This window comes from Centrocercus urophasianus, unplaced genomic scaffold, assembly GCF_019232065.1.
Source record: "Centrocercus urophasianus isolate 14NV4802_14NV808 unplaced genomic scaffold, USGS_Curo_1.0 seq_32, whole genome shotgun sequence".
Lineage (NCBI taxonomy): Eukaryota > Metazoa > Chordata > Aves > Galliformes > Phasianidae > Centrocercus > Centrocercus urophasianus.
The window spans coordinates 6,849,981-6,869,791 of NW_024884889.1; the positions used below are offsets into that span (position 1 = coordinate 6,849,981).

General features: G+C 42.0%; 1 protein-coding gene and 1 long non-coding RNA gene across 3 annotated transcripts in view; one reads left to right on the top strand and one right to left on the bottom strand.

Annotated features, from left to right (window-relative positions):
* TMA16 (translation machinery associated 16 homolog) overlaps positions 1-6,189 on the bottom strand; it is an 18,869-nt gene extending 12,680 nt beyond the window's left edge. Inside the window, exons 1-2 of the mRNA XM_042829719.1 lie at positions 6,147-6,189; positions 5,943-6,055 (exon numbers count right to left, since the gene is read on the bottom strand). Coding sequence (XP_042685653.1) covers positions 5,943-6,055; positions 6,147-6,149 — 116 coding nt within the window. The 5' untranslated portion in view covers positions 6,150-6,189. The remainder of the gene's footprint in view (positions 1-5,942; positions 6,056-6,146) is intronic.
* The window catches only part of LOC122166152, a 27,232-nt gene continuing 12,110 nt past the window's right edge, over positions 4,690-19,811 (top strand). Inside the window, exons 1-3 of one of the 2 annotated variants that reach the window (XR_006170685.1) lie at positions 4,690-4,775; positions 19,277-19,424; positions 19,502-19,669. This is a non-coding gene — a long non-coding RNA (uncharacterized LOC122166152). Of the gene's footprint in view, positions 4,776-17,527; positions 17,617-19,276; positions 19,425-19,501; positions 19,670-19,811 lie in introns of those variants that run through there. The other variant, XR_006170686.1, reaches the window with a different exon arrangement.

Sequence of the window (19,811 nt, forward strand, 5' to 3'; positions counted from 1 at the left end):
AGCAATGAGTCAGCCAGAGGAGCACAGGTGAAGGCAATTCCTAGACCTGTTTAAGAGCTGGCTACCAGTGGGGAAGGTTTTCTTCTGGAAATTGTCTCTGCTGGAGTTTTGTAAGTGAGCCCAGGATAGGGGTAAGCCTTCTGCTTATTCTCTTTTGTTATCATAGTCTACTTTGCTTAACTTTCTTGTTTATTTTGTGATTATAACATCCTAATATTCTTTGGTTATACATCTGGTGAGTCAGGCAGGCCAAACATACTAAAATTTACATCATGTTTTTTCTTTGGAATTTTTATAAATGGGTCAAGGGGGAAAACGATACTTCTCTAGAGAAAATGATTCCAGGGCAGCTCCCAGGATCTGTGGGATCCCCCTGTTATGAGCTAGTGGTTATCATTGAAAAATGGGGTCCCTTATGCGTTACGGGCAATATCTCCCCATATCACATGGCGGATTACTTTCAGGGACTTAGCAAGGATGTGCTGATTGCTAAAGAAAGACAACTGGCTGCCTTCACGGTGGCATGGCCACTATTAAGAGCCTTAAATCATGCGGAAATTAGAAATAATACTTTAGAGAATGAAAATCAACTTTTGAAAGACTGTATTGAAAAACTAGAGCAAGAACTTGGCGTATTAACAGGGAAGAGGCCAATTCTACATCTTCAAGTGTCTTGGTGAATGGCCCAGAAATAGCCAAGTTGGCCACCATGACTGTCCATCCTGCTCTCAGGCAGAGGTTATATGCGGGTAATCAATACCTTGATGAAAACCATTCTATAATAGAATGGTTAATGGCGGCCTATCGTATAGTATGGCTGAATAAATCAGATCTACCTCTACATATAGGGATGTGGTCTTCCACGGAGGACCTCCAGAATTATATCTGTGAACTGGTCATATTAGGTGCGTGTTAATGTAGAATTAATGATTTACTGGTCCTGAAAAAATATTCAGAGTTATGGCATTAGTGGACATGGAAGCAGAAACATCAATTATCTACGGAGATCTGACAAAACTTAATGGGGACAGAGTGATGATTGGTGGTTTTGGGGGACAGATGATTCCTGTCACCCAAACATGGTTAAAATTGGGGGTTGGACGTCTTCCACCCTGGGAGTACAAGGTGTCTACTGCCCCAGTCATAGAATACATCCTGGGCACAGATATTCTATGGGGTCTGGCCCTCCAGACAACTATGGTAGAGTTCAGACTTTGACAAAGATGTATCAGTATCTGGGCGGTGCAGTCAATATTAAGAGGCCATGTGAAACATGAGCCTGTTTGCCTGCTGAAACCGCACCGGATTACTAACGTCAGACAGTATAGACTCCTGGGTGGGCAAGATGAAATATCGAGAACGGTGCAGGAATTAGAAAAAGTGGGTATTATAAGACCTGCACACAGCCCATATAACTCCCCTGTATGGCCAGTGCATAAGTTGGATGGCACGTGGAGAATGACAGTAGATTACAGAGAATTAAATAAGGTCACGCCGCCTATTCATGCGGCCGTACCAATATTGCCTCCCTAATGGACACATTAAGTAAAGAGATAAAAACCTATCATTGTGTCCTAGATCTAGCAAATGCGTTCTTCAGTATCCCAATTGCTGAGGAATCGCAAGATCAGTTTGCATTTACATGGGGAGGCAGGCAGTGGACCTTTCAGGTCCTGCCACAGGGGTATGTGCATTCACCAACATTGTCACAATCTAGTGGCGCGTGAGCTGGCTGTTTGGAGAAAACCTGATGATTTTAACCTATATCACTGTATTGATGATCTCCTGTTAACATCTGACTCACTGGAGGCAGCAGGACAGGCAGCAGACTCATTAACCACCTATTTACAACAGAGGGGATAGGCTATAAATCCCCAAAAGGTGCAAGGTCCGGGCCTGTCCCTAAAATTCCTGGGGGTGGTGTGGTCAGGAAAGAGCTAAGTACTACCCAGTGCTGTCATAGATAAGGTTCAGGCGTTCCCAGTCCCTACAACATCGAAGCAGCTGCAAGATTTTCTAGGTATATGGGTTACTGGTGTTCCTTTACATGTCACCTAGCGCAGCTGCTAAGGCCACTATATAGACTCACAAAAAAGGGGCAGCTATGGGACTGGGGGAAAACCGAACAGGACGCTTTCCAAAGAGTGAAACTTGCAGTTAAACAAGCCCAGGCATTGGGTATATTCGATCCTACCCTCCCAGCCGAGTTGGATGTTCATGTTACTCAAGACGGCTTCGGCTGGGGCCTGTGGCAATGCCAGAGTTCTGTTCGGACCCCCACTGGTTTCTGGTCTCAGGTTTGGCACGGAGCAGAAGAAAGATACAGTATGATTGAAAAACAGTTATTGGCTGCCTATTCGGCATTAGAGGCAGTAGAGCCAATAACTCCAACAGCTGCAGTTATAGTCAAGACCACTCTGCCAATTCAGGGGTGGGTGAAAGATCTGACCCACCTTCCTAAGACAGGGGTGGCCCAAGCACAAACAGTGGCACGGTGGGTCACCTATCTCAGCCAGAGGAGTAGTCTGTCTTCATCACCCTTGAAAGAAGAACTCCAGAAGATCCTAGGCCCGGTGACGTATCACAGTGATGCACCAAAAGAAATACTGGTCGCTCCACTAGAGAAGAGTCCGGTTCAGGAGGGAAAATATCCTGTCCCTGAAGACGCCTGGTACACAGATGGGTCCAGCAAGGGCAACCCGAGCAAGTGGAGAGCAATAGCGTACCATCCTTCCACCGAGACAATGTGGTTCGATGAGGGGGATGGTCAGAGCAGCCAATGGGCAGAACTGCGAGCCGTGTGGATGTTTATAACGAACAAACCCGGTGATGGCATCCTGAATATCTGCACAGATAGTTGGGCTGTGTACCGGGGGCTCACTCTTTGGATTGCCCAGTGGGCCTCACAGGAGTGGACTATCCACGCCTGACCGATCTGGGGCAAAGACATGTGGTTAGACATACGAATGCGGTTAAACACAGGACTGTACGTGTCTACCATGTTTCTGGTCATCAGCCCACCGGGGAACGATGAAGCCGACACGCTGGCCCGAGTTTGATGGATTGAGAATTCACCATCTGAGAACATCGCCCGCTGGTTGCATTAGGAGCTACGGCATGCTGGACAAAAGACAATGTGGGCAGCTGCTAAAGCATGGGCACTGCCCATACAACTATCTGATATCGTCCAGGCATGCCAGGATTGCGACGCTTGCTCCAAGATGAGACCGAGATCGCTGCCCGAAACAACAGCCCATCTTGCTAGAGGACACAATCCTCTCCAGCAATGGCAGGTGGATTACATCGGGCCCTTTCCTCACTTCGAGGGGGCAAGATACGCCCTGACCTGCAAGTGGGCTACTGCAGGCCTATCCAGTACTGAGAGCAAACTAGGCACATGCCATCAAGGCACTCACTAAACTGATGTTTGCCTACGGGACACCTCAAGTCATCGAGAGCGACCAAGGGACTCGTTTTACTGGTGCAACGATACAGCGCTGGGCAGAAGAAAATAGCATTGAATGGCAATTCCACCTGCCATATAATCCAACGGGGGCAGGCCTCATCGAACGTTATAACAGTATTCTTAAGGCTGCCCTGAAGACAGACTCCCAGTCCCTGCAGGGGTGGACAAAAAGACTGTATGAAACCTTGCGGGACCTGAATGAAAGACCTCGAGACGGCAGACCCAGTGCCTGAGAATGTTGCAGACGACATGGGCCACCCTGCTTAGGATCCAAATTACGGGCACTGATCATCAGGTAAGACCCCAGATTGATTATGAAAATAGTATTTTGCTCCCTGCCCCTGAGAATTTAGATCTGGGTACCCATAAAATAAAATGGCCCTGGAAGGTGCAGGTAGGACCCAAGTGGTGTGGCCTACTTGCACCTCGGGGGCGACTGTTGGAGGTGGGAGGCTCAGTAGTCCCTCCAGTAGTAGGTACATGGCCTACTGATATTGTGGTCAACACTTCGATCTTTATTGCTAAAGGGACCCCCCTCGTGTCCCTGTGGCAGATCAGGACACCTCCTTTGGTGCCTGATATCGTTACGCAGCCGCAGACATCCGGCCAGCAGGTGTGGTACAGGCGGCCAGGATGCACGCCAGTACAAGCGAAGTGTTGACCCCGGATAGAAATACGGCCTGTATCTTGCCCTGGAGAGCAGACCTTCCCCTCCTGGTACCTCTGAAACAGCTGTATTACTCCCCGTGAGTCTGTGAGCCTTCAGGATCGCCAGAAGGAACAAAATGCCATCAAGCGTCCCAGTGTTGCTGTCAGATCAGGTCCAACACCCGGTGATGGCCTGCATGGGACTGATGGAACATAGATGGACCTGCACCTCAGGACCTCATGCCTCCAGTTACATCATCGAGCACTGGCCCATAGAAGAATATGGACATTCACTGATCATGACTCGTCTTGAATTGTACCAACACATGTTGCAATGAAAAACTGTGTAAGCGTCGCAATATATCAGATCTCTGTATTAGGGAAAGCTCACCCTTTAGTTAATCTGATCACTAGTTCAGGCTGTGAGGGGGTGGAGTGTATGGGATCTGCTGAGTCAAGGCCTGAACCTCTGATTGATCACCTGAGGCGAGCATGGAGTCAGCCAGAGGAGCACAGGTGAAGGCAATTCTCCTGTGCTGCAGGAAGGGGTGGAGCCTGGCTGCACCCCTCCTAGACCTATTTAAGAGCTGAGTACCACTTGGGAAGGTTCTCTGCTGGAGAATGCCTCTGCTGGAGTTCTGCGAGTGAGCCCAGGATAGGGGTAAGCATTCTGTTTATTCTCTTTTGTTATCATAGTCTGCTTTACCTAACTCTCTTGGTTTATTTTGTGATTATAACATTCTAATATTCTTTGATTATACAGTATATTTTTGCTTTTAATGAAGATGTAGACATTAGCAATGAAAAATCAAATATGATTTGGTTATCTTTCATGACTAAGCTCTCTAAGTGGCAAGAAGAGGTATTTAAGGGATGATGTAGTCAATTTAGCACTATGGAAAACAGTTATGATCAGTAACTAATAGCACACAGTTAAAACCAGTAGTCAGACTGCATGAGAATATAAAGCAGCAGGGAAAGCCTCTTGCATGCTAAAAAACTCCAGGAATTTCTACATGTGCTGCTTGTAAACTCTCACAGCAGCTCTGCTGAGGCTGTGTGAGACAGTTGTCCTTATAAAGGGCCCCTTCCCGATGCAAAAAGGTACAAGTTTGCTCTGTGTAAATCTGTGTATTCATCCCCAGCCGTAGAGGTTGCACAGTCTCTGAGGAACATTTTAACTGTACCAGGAACTCCCAGTGCAACACACCTTCCAAACTGCACTTGGACAGAAAATGCCTGAAGTTCACTTCAGTAGCTTTCTAAACAAACAACAGCAGCATATCCATGTTTAACGAGTAGGTCTGTGCATTGGAGCTGTGACAGAGTGAAAATGGAAGGCAAGTTCTGTCTAGCTGTCTTCTCATTCTGCAGAAGGGGGGATGTAAAACTAAAAGAAAAGTGAACTTGCCATGAAACATCATTGAAAAGGAGCTAAATACTAGATTCATGTAGAAGCTCCTGTTGGGTGGGGCAGATACCAATGAGGTTACTTTAAATGAATTCAGCACAAGAAGCTGGTGAGCAAAAGTTAACCCAAGCAAAACTTGGAGTAAAGTCAAGCCAGGTGATTAAGCCTCATTTGCTGTCACTAGCACGACGCCATTCAGACTATAATAAGCAAAACGCTTACTCGCAATCAGAAAACCTTGCTTAAAATCCAAAAATGAAGTAGTTGAACTACATACGGAAGATTTTGTGCATGCGATCATTTCACGTGGCCCAGCAGTACTACGCAGGCCTTTGGAAAGCCAGCCTTTACAGCAGCAGTCTCTTTTCACCACACGCGCAGTCCGTCAGCGTGTACGTGAGGTTACACAGCACTTACTTTTCTTTCTTGTCCTTTTTGTGCGCTTCCCTCGCGAGCTGGGCAGCTTTCCTGCTGTACGGATGGACGGCTTTCTTCTCTTGCTTCCCTCCTTTGGTTTTTGGCAATTTGGGCTGAAAAGAAATGGAAAGACCCCTCGGTGCTTAGCGGGCGGCAGCCGGGGGTACCGCCCCCACCCCGCCACCCTGCCGTCCCGCCACGCACCATGGCGAACGCCTTCCCGCCGCGGCCGCCGTCCGCACGGTGCTCCCGCCAAAGGGATCCGGGCGGGCGGCTGAGCAGCGAGCTCGAGGTTCCGGGGCCTGGAAGGTGCAGCTGGGAGCTGAGATGAGCTTCCTAGTTCTCGGATTCATCCTACCTAACCTTAAATTCTAAAAGGGGGGGGTGTTAAGGAAGGCACACGCGATGTGTAGATTGCACTTAACGAGCTGGTCTTTTGCCACTGACTGTGCTGAGATCACCCTTGGGTGATGGTGCTTGTGATTTGATGGCCTTGTTCCAGACTTACAAGGAATACTTGAATTCAAATTTAACAATTTGTCAATACCCAGCTGGTAGCCAGCTCTTAAATAGGTCTAGGAGAGGTGCAGCCAGGCTTCACCCCTTCCAGCAGCACAGGTTTTGTGAATTGCCTTCACCTGTGCTCCTCTGGCTGACTCCATGCTCGCCTCAGGTGATCAATCAGAGCTTCAGGCCGTGACTCGGCAGATCCCATACAACTTGGTATCAAATTCTGGTTACTACGGAGTAACATGTTACATGTTATAAAGCAGTTCTGCAGTATGCTACTTCAAAGATTAAAAGACACAGTTCTGAGAAGGAGACACTGTTTTTGTGCGATGCTGTGCATCAATTGACAAGTGAGTTACACAGATTTCTGAGTTTTCTTGCAAAATCTCATGTATAGTGTTATTACTACATTACTTAAAATGGAGAAAGGTTAGAACTGCGGTTAGCTTAGTTTTAGTAAAATGCAGGCTTCCTGAGTTCAAGGGAATCAAGTGAAGGTGAATAGCTGGGTTTAGAAGATAGAAAAAGGTAATGGGCATGACAGTGAGGGAAGAGCTCACTGTCAGATATAGCTTCAGCTTTGCTTGTCTTAGCCTGAAGTATGTGGTAGGCATACTTTGTAGTAGATTTCTGGTGAAAAGGCACGTGTAGAGTTTCTAGATTATGTTCAGGGTAATCAGTGATACCAAGAAATACAATGGACATAGAAAATTAGTAAGATAAGCTTGCAGTTATTTAATGGGATTACTGGTTATTCTGTTGTTGGATGGTATGTTTTACAGTTGTGATTTTTGTATGTGCTGTTACCACTTGATGAGTAAAAGCTGTAGGCACAATAGTAAATACATCACTATCTTCTTTTTTTTTTTTTTTTTTTTTTTGAAGTTGCTGTTACTGCTGTTCTTTCACTTAATGGCTATTTCTTGCAAGTCTCTGCTGAATGATATGAATGATATTCTCTTGGAAAGTTCAGCTGTGCTCACAGCAGTGAAGGTATAGAGGAAGTTGGTGTGCTATTTGTTTTGAGATGGTTTAAAAACAGAGAAATTTAGTAAGAATGAGAAAGTCTCTAGAACTGACGCATAGCCTAGATTATCCTTAATTCAACTCTTTGGAGGAGAAATTAGTTAACACCAGGCTCAGCTTTGTCATAGTTCATAAACTGAGCTGAAGGAAATCTGAGGATGTGTTCTTTAGGTCAAAGACTTACCCAAGTTGTGCTGCATCCTGATTTCATAGATGCAGTGCCATTTTCTTTTAATTATGCCAGGTTAATGCTTTTAATTTAAATATCTATCAATTCCAAGCCCAAATCTACAGTTTGCAGATTGTCAACCTTCTCTGCTGGTAAACTGGAAAAATGTAAGTAATTTACAATTTCCTTTATGGTTTATAACTATTTCTAAACTATACTATGCAAGAAAAAATTAAATATGCCTGCTATGCTCCATTAATTGTGTTTCATGCTAGCTATTTCTGTGTTTGTTATTTTTCATTTTCCTAAGTTCTGGTTTGTTTGTTTGTTTTTCTCACTCTTCTCTCCTTCCTAATTATACTCAAGATCTTCCTAGTGGGTTCTGTCACTCATGAAAGAAGCAGAAGACACTTGGTCCTTTAGACATAACCTTCTAGGTTAATGTAATTTTAAGACTTTCCTGGTGCACTATATGCTTGCAGGTGGTTTAAAATTCTAAATAGAATATAGGATATTTAAAGTACTAAGAAAATCAACAGATGGTAAAATGGAGATGTTTCAGATAGGCCAATTGTTCCATATACTTGGAAAGCTCCTGATAACATAGCAGCCACATGCTCTGTGAAGATTAAGAGTTTCAAGATGTTGGACATATAGTCATTGAAGTTTAAAACTTGCTCAGAAGGAAGAACCTGAAGTGAGACTATGGAGTAGTTGTGTAACATGTTACCACTGGATAGCATGGTATCTTTAGCAAAGAAAATCAAATCACATACGCTAGATACTTATTTTTGAAGATTCCCTTCAGGACCAATTTCAGTCACACTGCAAGAGAGTACTTAATTATTGCTTTGAGTTAGTGCTCAATTACAAAAATGATACACAATTATGTGGTCAGATATATCTGGAGAGCTTGCCTGTATCTTAGAGCACCAGCCACTTCTGACTCTTCTTAAGCTTCTGTCTAGCCTGAAGAATTCCTCCTCCTAACCATGAAAATGTGTTGTTACATTGTATAATTGCAACACAAATTAAGATAATAAAAAAGAAGCTGAAGATATTTTAACTTTTTTACGTCTTCCATAATGAGTTGAGTTTGCTGCCCAATAAACTTATAAGATCTTTTCTGGATATTTTCACTGTACATGCAATAGGAATGGAAACATAAGAAATTTGGGGCAATAAAGAAAATAGTTACTGAATTAACCCACTAATTTCCCATTTTTCTGTCTCCCACAGAAATGTGAAATGATGGAAATCTCATTGCTTTGACTGGCAGTAGATAATTTTGTAGTCACATCTGTTGCTGGTTCTGAGTGATCTCTTTCCTTCCTGTTTCTTTCAATCTCCTTCACTTTAGGTCCTGTACCTGCTGCAACCCAGGCTGTTATATGAATATGTTGTAGAATATTTTAGTTGAGGTAACTCTGGCATTTCTGTTTTAGCTGAGATTCGTGGAAATAAGTATAACTTCTAAGATCTGATGAGGCTTTCAGCAGCTCCTCTAGCATGCTTACATACAATTTCTGATTTATTGTTCATACTGATATTTTCACCTTTTTTTGTTTTTGTTTTTTCTTTTAACTTAGAATAGACTTTCTCTCTGTTGCAATAAAGGAGTGCCACAGCATTGTGCATAGCTAAAACATACGTATCTACTCATATACAACTCTGTTATTTCTAGTTTAAAATCACCTAACTTTAAAAAAAAAAACAAAAAACAGCATTACCTTATACCATATTGCCATGAGAACTTATCCTACAATGTTCCTTTCTTATTAGATAGTCTCACTACTTTTGAGTTTCAAGCTGCAAGAGTAATGTGTTGGAATAGTCCTGGTGAATGCGTTCAGACGTATCACTATATACCTACAGATGTCAAAAGTTAGATCTTTTTTAATTGCTTGACTGATTTAGCTGAGTGCCTTGTTTTCCTCTGCAGACATGTGGTTTCCTGGTAAATATTAAGCATTCTTAATAATTCATCTGATTATCTCTGTAGTCTTTTAATGTGGGATTTTTTTCCCCATTATTTTTTCCACAATTTCATTAACATTGGTTTAAAGGAATTAGTATTGTATAAGGAGGTAATAAAGAGCTTGGACTGTTTTAGGGCTTTGGAGTCTGTGATTTCCAGAGACTGAATTATTTTGCCCTCTGCAAATTGTCAAGAACTAGCTTCTAAAATCAGTGAAACATACCAAGATCCATGGGTACCATCTCCAAGTGTGTTTATTCCTCAAAAAAAATTGTCTTAGCCCCTTAGTGGAAAAAAATACTTGTTTTGATGGCACATTTTCCCTCAAGAAATTGACTAGTTTTATCAGTCCTTCTTAATAATGTTAAACAAGTGCACTTTGTTCAGCAAACATTTTGCTGGACTCATTTCTGTGGGTATTTTTAGCATCTAGAACATGCAGCTTGTGTAACCCTGTGTAGAAGAAAATACGGATGGGGATTTCCAAAGGATAGGATGTTATTCTGTGAATGACACAATGTAAAATAGGAAATGGAGACTTTGCTACTAGAGGAAGCATGTTAAGCTTCAGATAAGACTGTAGTGACTGGATTACTCCTCATGAAATATTTCCAAATTTTAGCCTGGTTAAATAGATGTGTAGATATCAGAGTCCGTGAATTGAATTCACTTCCCTAACCTATTGAAGATACTCTGGGGATACAAACTTAATTACTGTGATCCAAATCATTACTGAATGCAATTAGTTTGAGTGATCACATAATCATGATAACAGCTGTATCGTAACGGCTGTTGTTTAATGCACTTCTGTTGTATGAAACCAAAGCTGCTGAAAGGCAAGATCTTAGGTGAGCTCTAGGTAGGTTAACAACACCAAGTGAAGTTAACAAAATCCTGAGCAAATTCTGTCTCTGTATTTTCAGAGCTGTTCTAGAGCAGTTTTGTGGTGGTATAACTGCTTTCCATAGAAGATCTTAAGCATCACTAATTCTGAGCTCAAGATCAGAATCCTGACGAGTAAGAAGTTGGGGAAGGGTGGCTGGAGGCCTGTGTAGATGAGCAAGGAACTCATGGGTCAATTAAAAGAAAAGAAGGTGGCCAACGAGATGTGGGGAAAAAGGGCCTGATCACCGAGGAAGAAGAAAGGAATAAATCAATAGTGAAAGGAATATTAGGGAAAATGTGTGTCCCTTATTAAATGAGGTGGGTGCCCTCGTAACAGGGGATGCTGAGAAGGCAGAGATTCTGAATGCCTGCTTTGCTTCAGTCTTCAGTGCTACGACTAGCCCTCAGGAATCCTAGACCCTGGAGAGTAGGAGAGACTGTCAGGGGAAAGGAAGACTTCCTGTTGGTTGAGGAGGATCTGGTCAGAGAGCATCTAGCTGGTATTAGTGCACACAGATCCATGGGCCCCAGTGCAATGCGTCAGTGTGGGGTGAGGGAGCTGGCAGAGGAGGCTGCTGAACCACTCTCTATCATCTTCTAAAGTTCTTGGTGAACTGGGGAGCTACCTGAAGACTGGAGGGTAGCCAATAGCACTTCAGTCTTCAAGGGCAAGAAGGAAGATCTGGGAATCTCCATCCCCAGAAAGGTGATGGAACAACTTGTTCTGCATACCCTCTCCAAGCAATTAGAAGTTATCAGGAGAAGTTAACATGGATTCACCAAGGGGAAATCATGCTTGACCAACCTGGTAGCCTTCTATGATGTCATCTCTGGCTGAGTAGATGGGGGAGGGCAGTGGATGTTAAGTTCCTTGACTTCAGCAAGGTGTTTGACACTATCTCTCATAAAATCCTTGTTATTAAACTTAGAAAGTGTGACACAGATGAGTGGACAGTGAAGTGGATTGAGAACTGGCTGACTGGCAGAGCTCAGCATTGCCATCAGTGACACAGAATCTGGTTGGAGGCCTGTAACTAACTGTGCTCACCAAGGGATCAGTGCTGGGTCTGGTCCATCAACAACCTGAATGAAGGGATAGAGACCACCCTCATCAAGTTTGCTGATAATACAAAGCTGGGAGGAGTGGCTGATGGAGTAGAAGGCTGTTTTGTTATTCAACAAGACCAAGTCAGACTGGAGAGTTGGCCAAAGAGGAACCTGACTAGGTTTAAAAAGAGCAAGTCTAAGATATTGCATCTGCGAAGGAATAGTTGCATGTGTCAATACAGGTTTGGGAATGACCTTCTGGAGGGGAGCTCTGCAGAGATGAACCTGGGTATTCTGGTGGACAACAGGTTGGCCATAAGCCAACAGGGCAAGGGAGATAATCCCCTCTACTCTGCCCTGGTAAGGCCACATTTAGTGTAGTGTGTCCAGATCTGTTCTCCCTGGTTTAACATGACAGAGATCTCCCAGAAGGTGTCCAGCGGAGGACCACAAAGATGATAAAGGGTCTGGAGCATTTCCCATATGAGGAAAGGCTGAGGAAAAGAAGACTAAGGGGAGATCTAATTAATGTTTATCTAAAGGAAGGTGGGAGATGAATGAGACGACGCTTTTCTTGGTGGTGTGTAGTGATGGGACAAGGAATAAAAGCCTAAAATTTGAACATAGGAAGTTGCATACTAACATCCAGAAGAACCACTTTATGATAAGGGTGACGGAGCACAAGAACAGGCTGCCCAGAGAGGTTGTTGAGTCTCCTTCTATGGAGGTAATCAAGGCCTGTCTGAACACCTACCTGTGTGACCTGTTGTAGGGAACCTGTTCTAGCAGGGGGGTTGGACTTGAGCTCTTGAGGTCCTTTCCAATGATTCAGTGGGATTGTGATATCTTCATGTTAAACGACATTAAATAAGGCTCTGATGCTTACTGCTCAAATCAGGACTCTGAATCCCCTTTCTCACTGCTGCTTGTACTTGGAAGCTAATTTGTAGGAACTGGCAAAACATGGCTCCTTCCCCAGAGTATCTGTGAGTAGTCTTGCTTCTAGCAGCCACTTCCCTCCGTGCTGAAGTTGCAGAATGTGTGTTTTCTGTCTAAATGGCCCATGAAGTTGCAAGCTTAGGCAAAAACCTTCACACCAGTTATCTTCTGCATGAATACATGAGGAACCTGAAAGTTCTCGGTTTGACTTTCAGTGACAAAAAGGTAAAACACTGCAACAGAGCCTCTCTTCCTTAAAGCTTAGCAGCCATATGCTGAGCTTTTATAAACTGGCACTGATGTGAAACTTTAATATGATTTAGCAGTGCTTTTCTTTCTGTAGGGAATACGGTATGCCAAGTTATAACTATTGAGGATTCAGGTTTTTATTACTTGTAATATGACATGCATAGCAAACATAATTCTAGTGCTTTGTCTTGAGGGAAAGGGAAAAGCCTCATTATTTTTAAAATTAAGCATCACTACCTGGAACTGTGCAGAAATAACCAAATAATGTTTGCGTTTTCTAGTAGTTCAAAATGGCTTGGGAATCGTAAGAAACCAATTGCAGCTACTAGCAACCGTGTTTCCTGTGGGAATACAATTACAATTTCATTTTCCTTTTTCTTTTACCTTGTCTTTTGTTCCTGGATAGTAGGAGTGGGAAAGATAATTAAAACCAAGGAGAAGAAACAACTAAAACCACAGTGACATTAACTGAAACAGCACAGTAGGTTTGTACATGTCTAGAAACTTGAAGGAAAAAGAATTGGCATGGTTTGTTTTTTTTTTTTTTATTCAGCTGTAAAAGTAAATTCACAGGTATGAATGGTGCCTTTTGGGGCCGTGCAAAATGTTGCTAACGATTGCTGCATTGTGGCAGTTAGTATATCCAGGTGAGATACAGCTGGATGCTACATAACTGAATCTTGGGCCAAATTAATATACTTCTCCATACAAGCATCTCGCTCTCTTCTATACTTCTATCACTAAAGACCTTCTCAAATATGTCAACTTCTTGGTGTTTAGATTATGGAGTTCTGTACCGTGGGTAATGAACTGCTGTGATGTAGTAACATATATGGAAATAGAGGTGTGGTGAAAATGGAGAGTATTAAGTTCATCCTATTGGGAAATCTCATCACGATGCCTTGCTTGTTTTATGTTCGAAGAGAAGTGTGTGAACTAAACTGAACTTGGTAATTTAGTGTCAGAAAACACTTACCTGAAAACACATTGTGTACGTGGTTCCTAATCCATAGAGAGTGCTGAAAACCACAGAATTCCATACTCTACTTACATTTTTATCAGCTTTATTACATAATAAAATGGTAGCATATTTTCCCAGCATTGCAAACAAATGTAACCCTGACTTCCATAAAAATCTAAGTTGAACTATTGTGCATCAAAATTGCCCAAGTTCAAGCTGTAGCACAATGTCGCTTGAAGCTTGAGTTTGTCAGCCTTAAAATTCAGCATGGTGTTGTCTTGTGTGTGCAAACCACATACCTGCTTTGGAGTGGCCACAGATCAGTGGTTGAGCTGTGTAACCATTTAGCTCTTCTCTTGTCCTTCAGAAACCTTAAAGTACTTAACGATGTTGGACACCAGTTGTTTTTTGGTGGGGTTTTTTTGGTTTTTTTTTTTTGGTTTTCCTGAGATTAGATCAGACATGGGATCCTTAGGGTAAGTATTCACATAAGCCAGTTAATGCTGTATTCAGAATAAGACTCAGAGCTCCAGAAAAAGAGAAGAACTCACTGTGTGATCTACCTGAAAGGAACTTGTTTGTCTGAGTGTCTCCCACACCTAACATGTGTCATGTAACATATCAACTGTACAAATATTGTTTTTTTTTTTTTAATTTTATTTCTCATTTCTGTGTTATCAACCAGAACTAGAAGCTTCACAACACTAAGTTCTGTGCCTACTTTGGTCCAAGTACACAACTTAGTCAGTTTACATCAGTTACTCAGTGTTGTAATGAACTAGGTGGGCAAATATAGATGCACATCGATTAATTTGATTTTCTCACTTATCTTTTTCCTGATAGGTAAAGCCAGCCACTTTGTCTATCTTTGTCTTCCTTTGTTATACAGGCAGATATTCCTCCTCTAGATCCTTCTGGAAACAATTTCATTTTTACAAGCAGAAAAGGAAAACAGATAAATTAGTCAGACAGTGAGTTTGGTGCTGCAAAAAGAAGAGGTAGCAGTTCGTCTCTTTCTGATTTTCTTCTAAATTTACTTTTCCTTAATTTCCCAGAGGAAATTGGAAGGATATCAAAAAGACATGTGCAGTACTGTAGTCTCAATTAGTTTATAGAGAAACAGTGCCAGAACAGGGAGATGCAACTTTATTGCATGGCACCACATGGAATCTAAGAGCTAAATTAACCTGCCATTCTTGTCTCTAATGCTCTTAATAAATAAACAAACAAATAAAAATTACAACAGAGCAGAATTTGAGTGAGTTCAAAAGAACATTCCTTTGCTTACTTATGCTTCAGTGTTACGCCTGGCTGCATGCATTTAGAAGTTAATCTCCTTTCCTTTTCAGCTTTCCAGTCCATCTCAGCAATTTGTTGCAGTTGTTGGACTTCTTTCTGCTGGCTAACTGCAATAAATGGCTTCGTAAGGTAGCTGCTGGGAAGAGGTAGAATAAGGAGAGGAATAGAGGTGATGAATACATTTTTATATCCATTCAGGTGCTGGGCACTTTGCAGGGGAACACCTGGATGGATATTTTTCTGGCATGTTGCACAGAGCAGATCTTGTCCATGGAGAGAAGCTCTCCCTTTTGATCATTCAAGCTAACATGTAATTAAAAATGTATTCCTGGCATCTCGCTGCACTTTTAGATACACTTCAGGGGCCGAGTTCTCTTCAGTATTTTTACAAATTATCTAGATGTGGGAACTGATTGCATTCTAAGTTTGCAGACAAAACTTACTTAGAAGGAGCTCTGGGCTCCCTCAATGGTAAATAGGGCATAAATAATTATGGTAACTGTGTTTGTCCCATAACTAATCAATACAGAAGGCAGATGATTGAGCGTGGAGGTTGTTAGTGCTTGTTGAGCACACACATACAGAATGGCTTGTGGATTTGGTGGTTTTTCTGTAATAGTTCTCTTCAGAGGGTCACAGCACCCCATCAAAACCATTCAGAGAGGCCTTCTCTGTGTTTTGCTCACAGGTCGTAGCGATTGCCAGATTATTACAGGAGGAAGTTTATGTACACTCATGTTTCCTAGATGACAGACGTGAGGAGTTCTTAGGAAGCAGAGTGGAGCCGTCTCTCCCAGCAGGCAGCCTGACTGCAGGAGATGGATGCAGAGCCTTTTTAAAGGCCAGGCTATTGCTTGACTTGGAAGACAAGTGTTTCATGTTTGTTTGTTTGTTCCTTTGGTGTGGGAGGAGGAACAGGAAGGAAGTTCTTCAGCTTTTGTTTTGTCTGTGAGTCCTATGAGGATAACTTGTCAGTAGTTCCTGCTGATAGGAAAATCAGCATAAAGGTTATGGGGCAAAGAGAAAGAAAATGTCAAATTATTTCCACTTCCATTATGTTTCACACAATTTTATGCAGGCTTTATAATTGCCCAGTAATGTACTGGTTTTGCTCCTTTCCCCTGCTGTTTAAATTTCAGAGTGTAAAATACTATTTGTCAGGCTAGTGATTTCCTTCTCAGACTCTTCAGAGAAATTCTGCTCCTAAATGCCACAATTTCAGTCGGAAGAATTGGTTTCCTTTTATAAAAGTCTAACGTCCTGAAGAACAGTTTTATGCTTGATGGGCATTTGCTGCTTTCATTGTAAAATTGTTCAGTCAGTTCATCTGCCAGTTCAAATAATAACCCAGTCATCACTAGCTAATGCAATTTATTGTTACAACAGCAGAACTTTAGAAGTGCTGCCTAACAACATGGCAAGAACATATACTTTAAAAGCAACATTTCAGTGAATGCTATGAGCAGATTTTTTCCCTTAGGGATGCAATTTTCATGAACGCATCTGCAAGTTTTAAGAAACTTCACAATTTGGCAAAAGTCCTTTATGGATTTGGAAGTCTACAACTCTAAGATAAATTAGATTATTATACTGAAGGTTAGTATGAGTAGCTGTGTAAGAGAGAGGCAGCACTGCCATTTGCAAGCTGACTCAGAGGTGAAAGAATGAGATAGCAGGCTGGGCAGCTGGGCCACAATTAGTATTAGGACATGGGATAACAGTATATAGGATAGCAGTGCCTAACTCTTCCTAGAAGAGAATTACTGGACAGCAGACTTCAAATATCTGATGTTTACCTATTGAGGATATATTGTCAGTGCTTAGTTTTTATCTCAGCAGACGTAGATAGGTTGTTTTGTACCCGATATGCTGTCATTAATCATATAAACTTGATTTAAACTTCTGCAGTACCTTTGGCAACAAAGTTACAGATTGGCTATGTACTGTGTTAATAATATCCTTCTACAATCTGTGGTACAATTTTGGTTTATGAGAGCCCATTTCTTAATTGTCATTCAAAGGATTAATAGGGGCTTCTATTACCTTCTTGTTAAAGTTCCTTATGAATTTCACCAACACGTCTTTTTGCTAGGAATGTACCAGCTGGAGTTCATCTGATTCTTTGAACACCTTCTGTTCTGCTCTATTTAAATAAAGATGAGCAGAATGATACAAGCAATTGTAGACGAAAGCATGCCATTCATTTAGAGGACTGGATGGGCACTTTCACTATTATATTTTTCATAACCTTAACTGATTAAGAATAACCAACTTGTATAACCCCTTATAAAGTGACACAACCCTGCCAAATCTCCACTGGTATGGCTGTATTCTGAAGCTTGTATTTGCTCAAGAAGTTTTCTCGACTTTCTTTTTCCCTTTTGTAAGGCGGAAAATTGAAGTTTTTTTTTCTTTAACTAGAAAAAGTATTAACAAACATACATATACACACACATACACATATAAAACATTAAAAGGTCCGAACGCAGTCCTTTTTTACGGCAGGCATCCAGCAGAGGTCCCCCACAGCTTGCTGCTGTCAGTGCAGCCAGTGCCTGGAGAGGGGGAGGTAGGGCTGGGGAGCCTTCCTGCAGCATCTGCACGAAATCAGGTAATGTTCTGATGTGCTGTGCTACGGTAACTTCAAACTTTGGAAAATCGCTCTGGATTTTACTGAAACGTGAAAATGAAGGATGCTGAGGTAGCTGTTGCGACTTGGCTCCGTTTCTTCCTTTGTAAGGCTGCCAAATATTGCCAAGCAGCATTTGAACGGTGTGGCAGAAATCATCTTTGTAGACAGAGTGACTTGCAGTCAGGCAGGTCAACAGTACAATGCTTGCTTTTGCCAAGGAAATTCCAGAGACTTATGAAGTTTATTTGTTTTGGGGTGCTTAACGTGATTTAGTCATTGTTAAGGAAATACAGGAAAATAGAAATGTATAGTTAATAGAGGAAACAGGATCTTTTGTATACTGCTTATGTATTTTTATTGCTGTCTCTTGTATCAGGAAGATAAATTTATACTGGGATACAAACAAAGAATCAGCCAACTCCTTCTAGTACTTGAAGGGGGCCTACAGGATAGATAGGGAGGGACTTTTTATTAGGGCACATAGCAACAGGATGAGGGGAAATGGCTTTAAACTGGAAAAGGGTAGATTTAGACTAGATATTAGGAAGAAAATATTTAATGTGAGGGGGAGGAGACACTGAAACAAGTGAGGCTGTGGATGCCCCCTCCCTGGAAGCATTCAAGGCCAGGCTGGATGGAGCTGTGAGCAACCTGGTCTGGAGGGAGGTGTCCCTGCCTATAGCTGGGGGTTGGGGCTAGGTCATCTTGAAGGGCCCTTCCAATCCAAACCATTCTATGATTCTGATTGCACGTCTTATTTCTTAGAAATAAATGCAGTAGAACTTTCATATGAATGCTGTTGCACAAATTGTGTAGTGGATGCTGAATTCATTTTAGCGAGGTTGTTTGAGTTTCTAATGGTAATTAAATGAACTCTGCCTTTCAGTTATTGTTTATTGCTGTAAATTACAGGTTTTGTTCTGCATGAAGTTCACTGTTCGCGTTTGTTCGCGTGAAGTTCTTTAATGAAGAAATCAGCGTATTACAATGCATAAAGTCAATAACAGAAGGAAATCCACTATTAATATATACTGGTCTTGAAACATAAGCTTTTTCTTCTCTGTTCTTTCGTGGTGCTCTTGGTGAAAAAGTTCTTAGTACAGTCATATTTGTAATGAACTTTGATAATAATTTTATTCATAAACTTCCATAATAAACTTTTATAAACTGTTAAAATTAAAGGAGCAAATCAGAAGTTCTCTTTCAGCACTAGGACCTGCCAGGCTGTGGAAAATAAGCCTTTACTTTTCAGATATTTGGAAAAGTGTCAATTAAATACACCCAAGCATTCCCATAGCTTGCTAGAGGTAGCTTGATCTATTCAACTTCTCATTTTGATAGATGTGCTACCTTTTCTTTGTAGTGTTACTCTCATTAATTATTTTTGAGGTAGTAATTCAACAAAATCTTTTATCAGGCCCAGACCTACTTTGTCATGGAAGGAGCTAACAAGAAATAAAGGGAATACCTGCAGAGCCAGAGTAGTTTGGTCTCAAATCTGTGTTCTAATGTAGTAAATTGTCCTCAGGTCAAAGGATACAGCAGACTTCCCCATCATTGAGTTGAAATGGATGTGAGTTTTTAGAAGAAAATTGGCAAAGCAGATAACCAACATTACATTACTTTTTTTTTTTTTTAGACTTATTATTATTAAGGCCATAGAACTCTGGATGCATTAAGTTAATCAGCTTGTCCTGCACTGACAGATTTCTTCATTTCATCTTTGAAATGTGATTCCTCATTTCTGCTCCAAGAAGTCCATTATAAAGGTCTCCTACGGCTTTCTGGTACGTCTCCAGTTTTAGGCTATTTCAGAAGAGGGAAAATAAGCACTGGGGAGTCAATAATTTCATTGCTTTTTCAGCCATCTCGTCTCTTTTGTGAAAGGAACAGCACTTGAGGACCACTGCTGATGGCAGGCATGACAGTGTGCAAGGAGGGGATGTGTTATTGCCCAGAGAGCTAGCGGGACCTAACGTGATGTTAATGGCCTTGGAGCAGTTTTTCTGAAGAGTGGACTCCTACAGAGCAGGTAAGAGATCAGCTGTACCCTGAATGAGCTTTACTCACCAAATGACCTTGAGAAATGATTGCCAGTACAGCGTATTTGCAAATCAGTTCTGCCATGGGAGTAAAACCCTGAACTTCACTCATCATGATGCGCAGTGAGGACC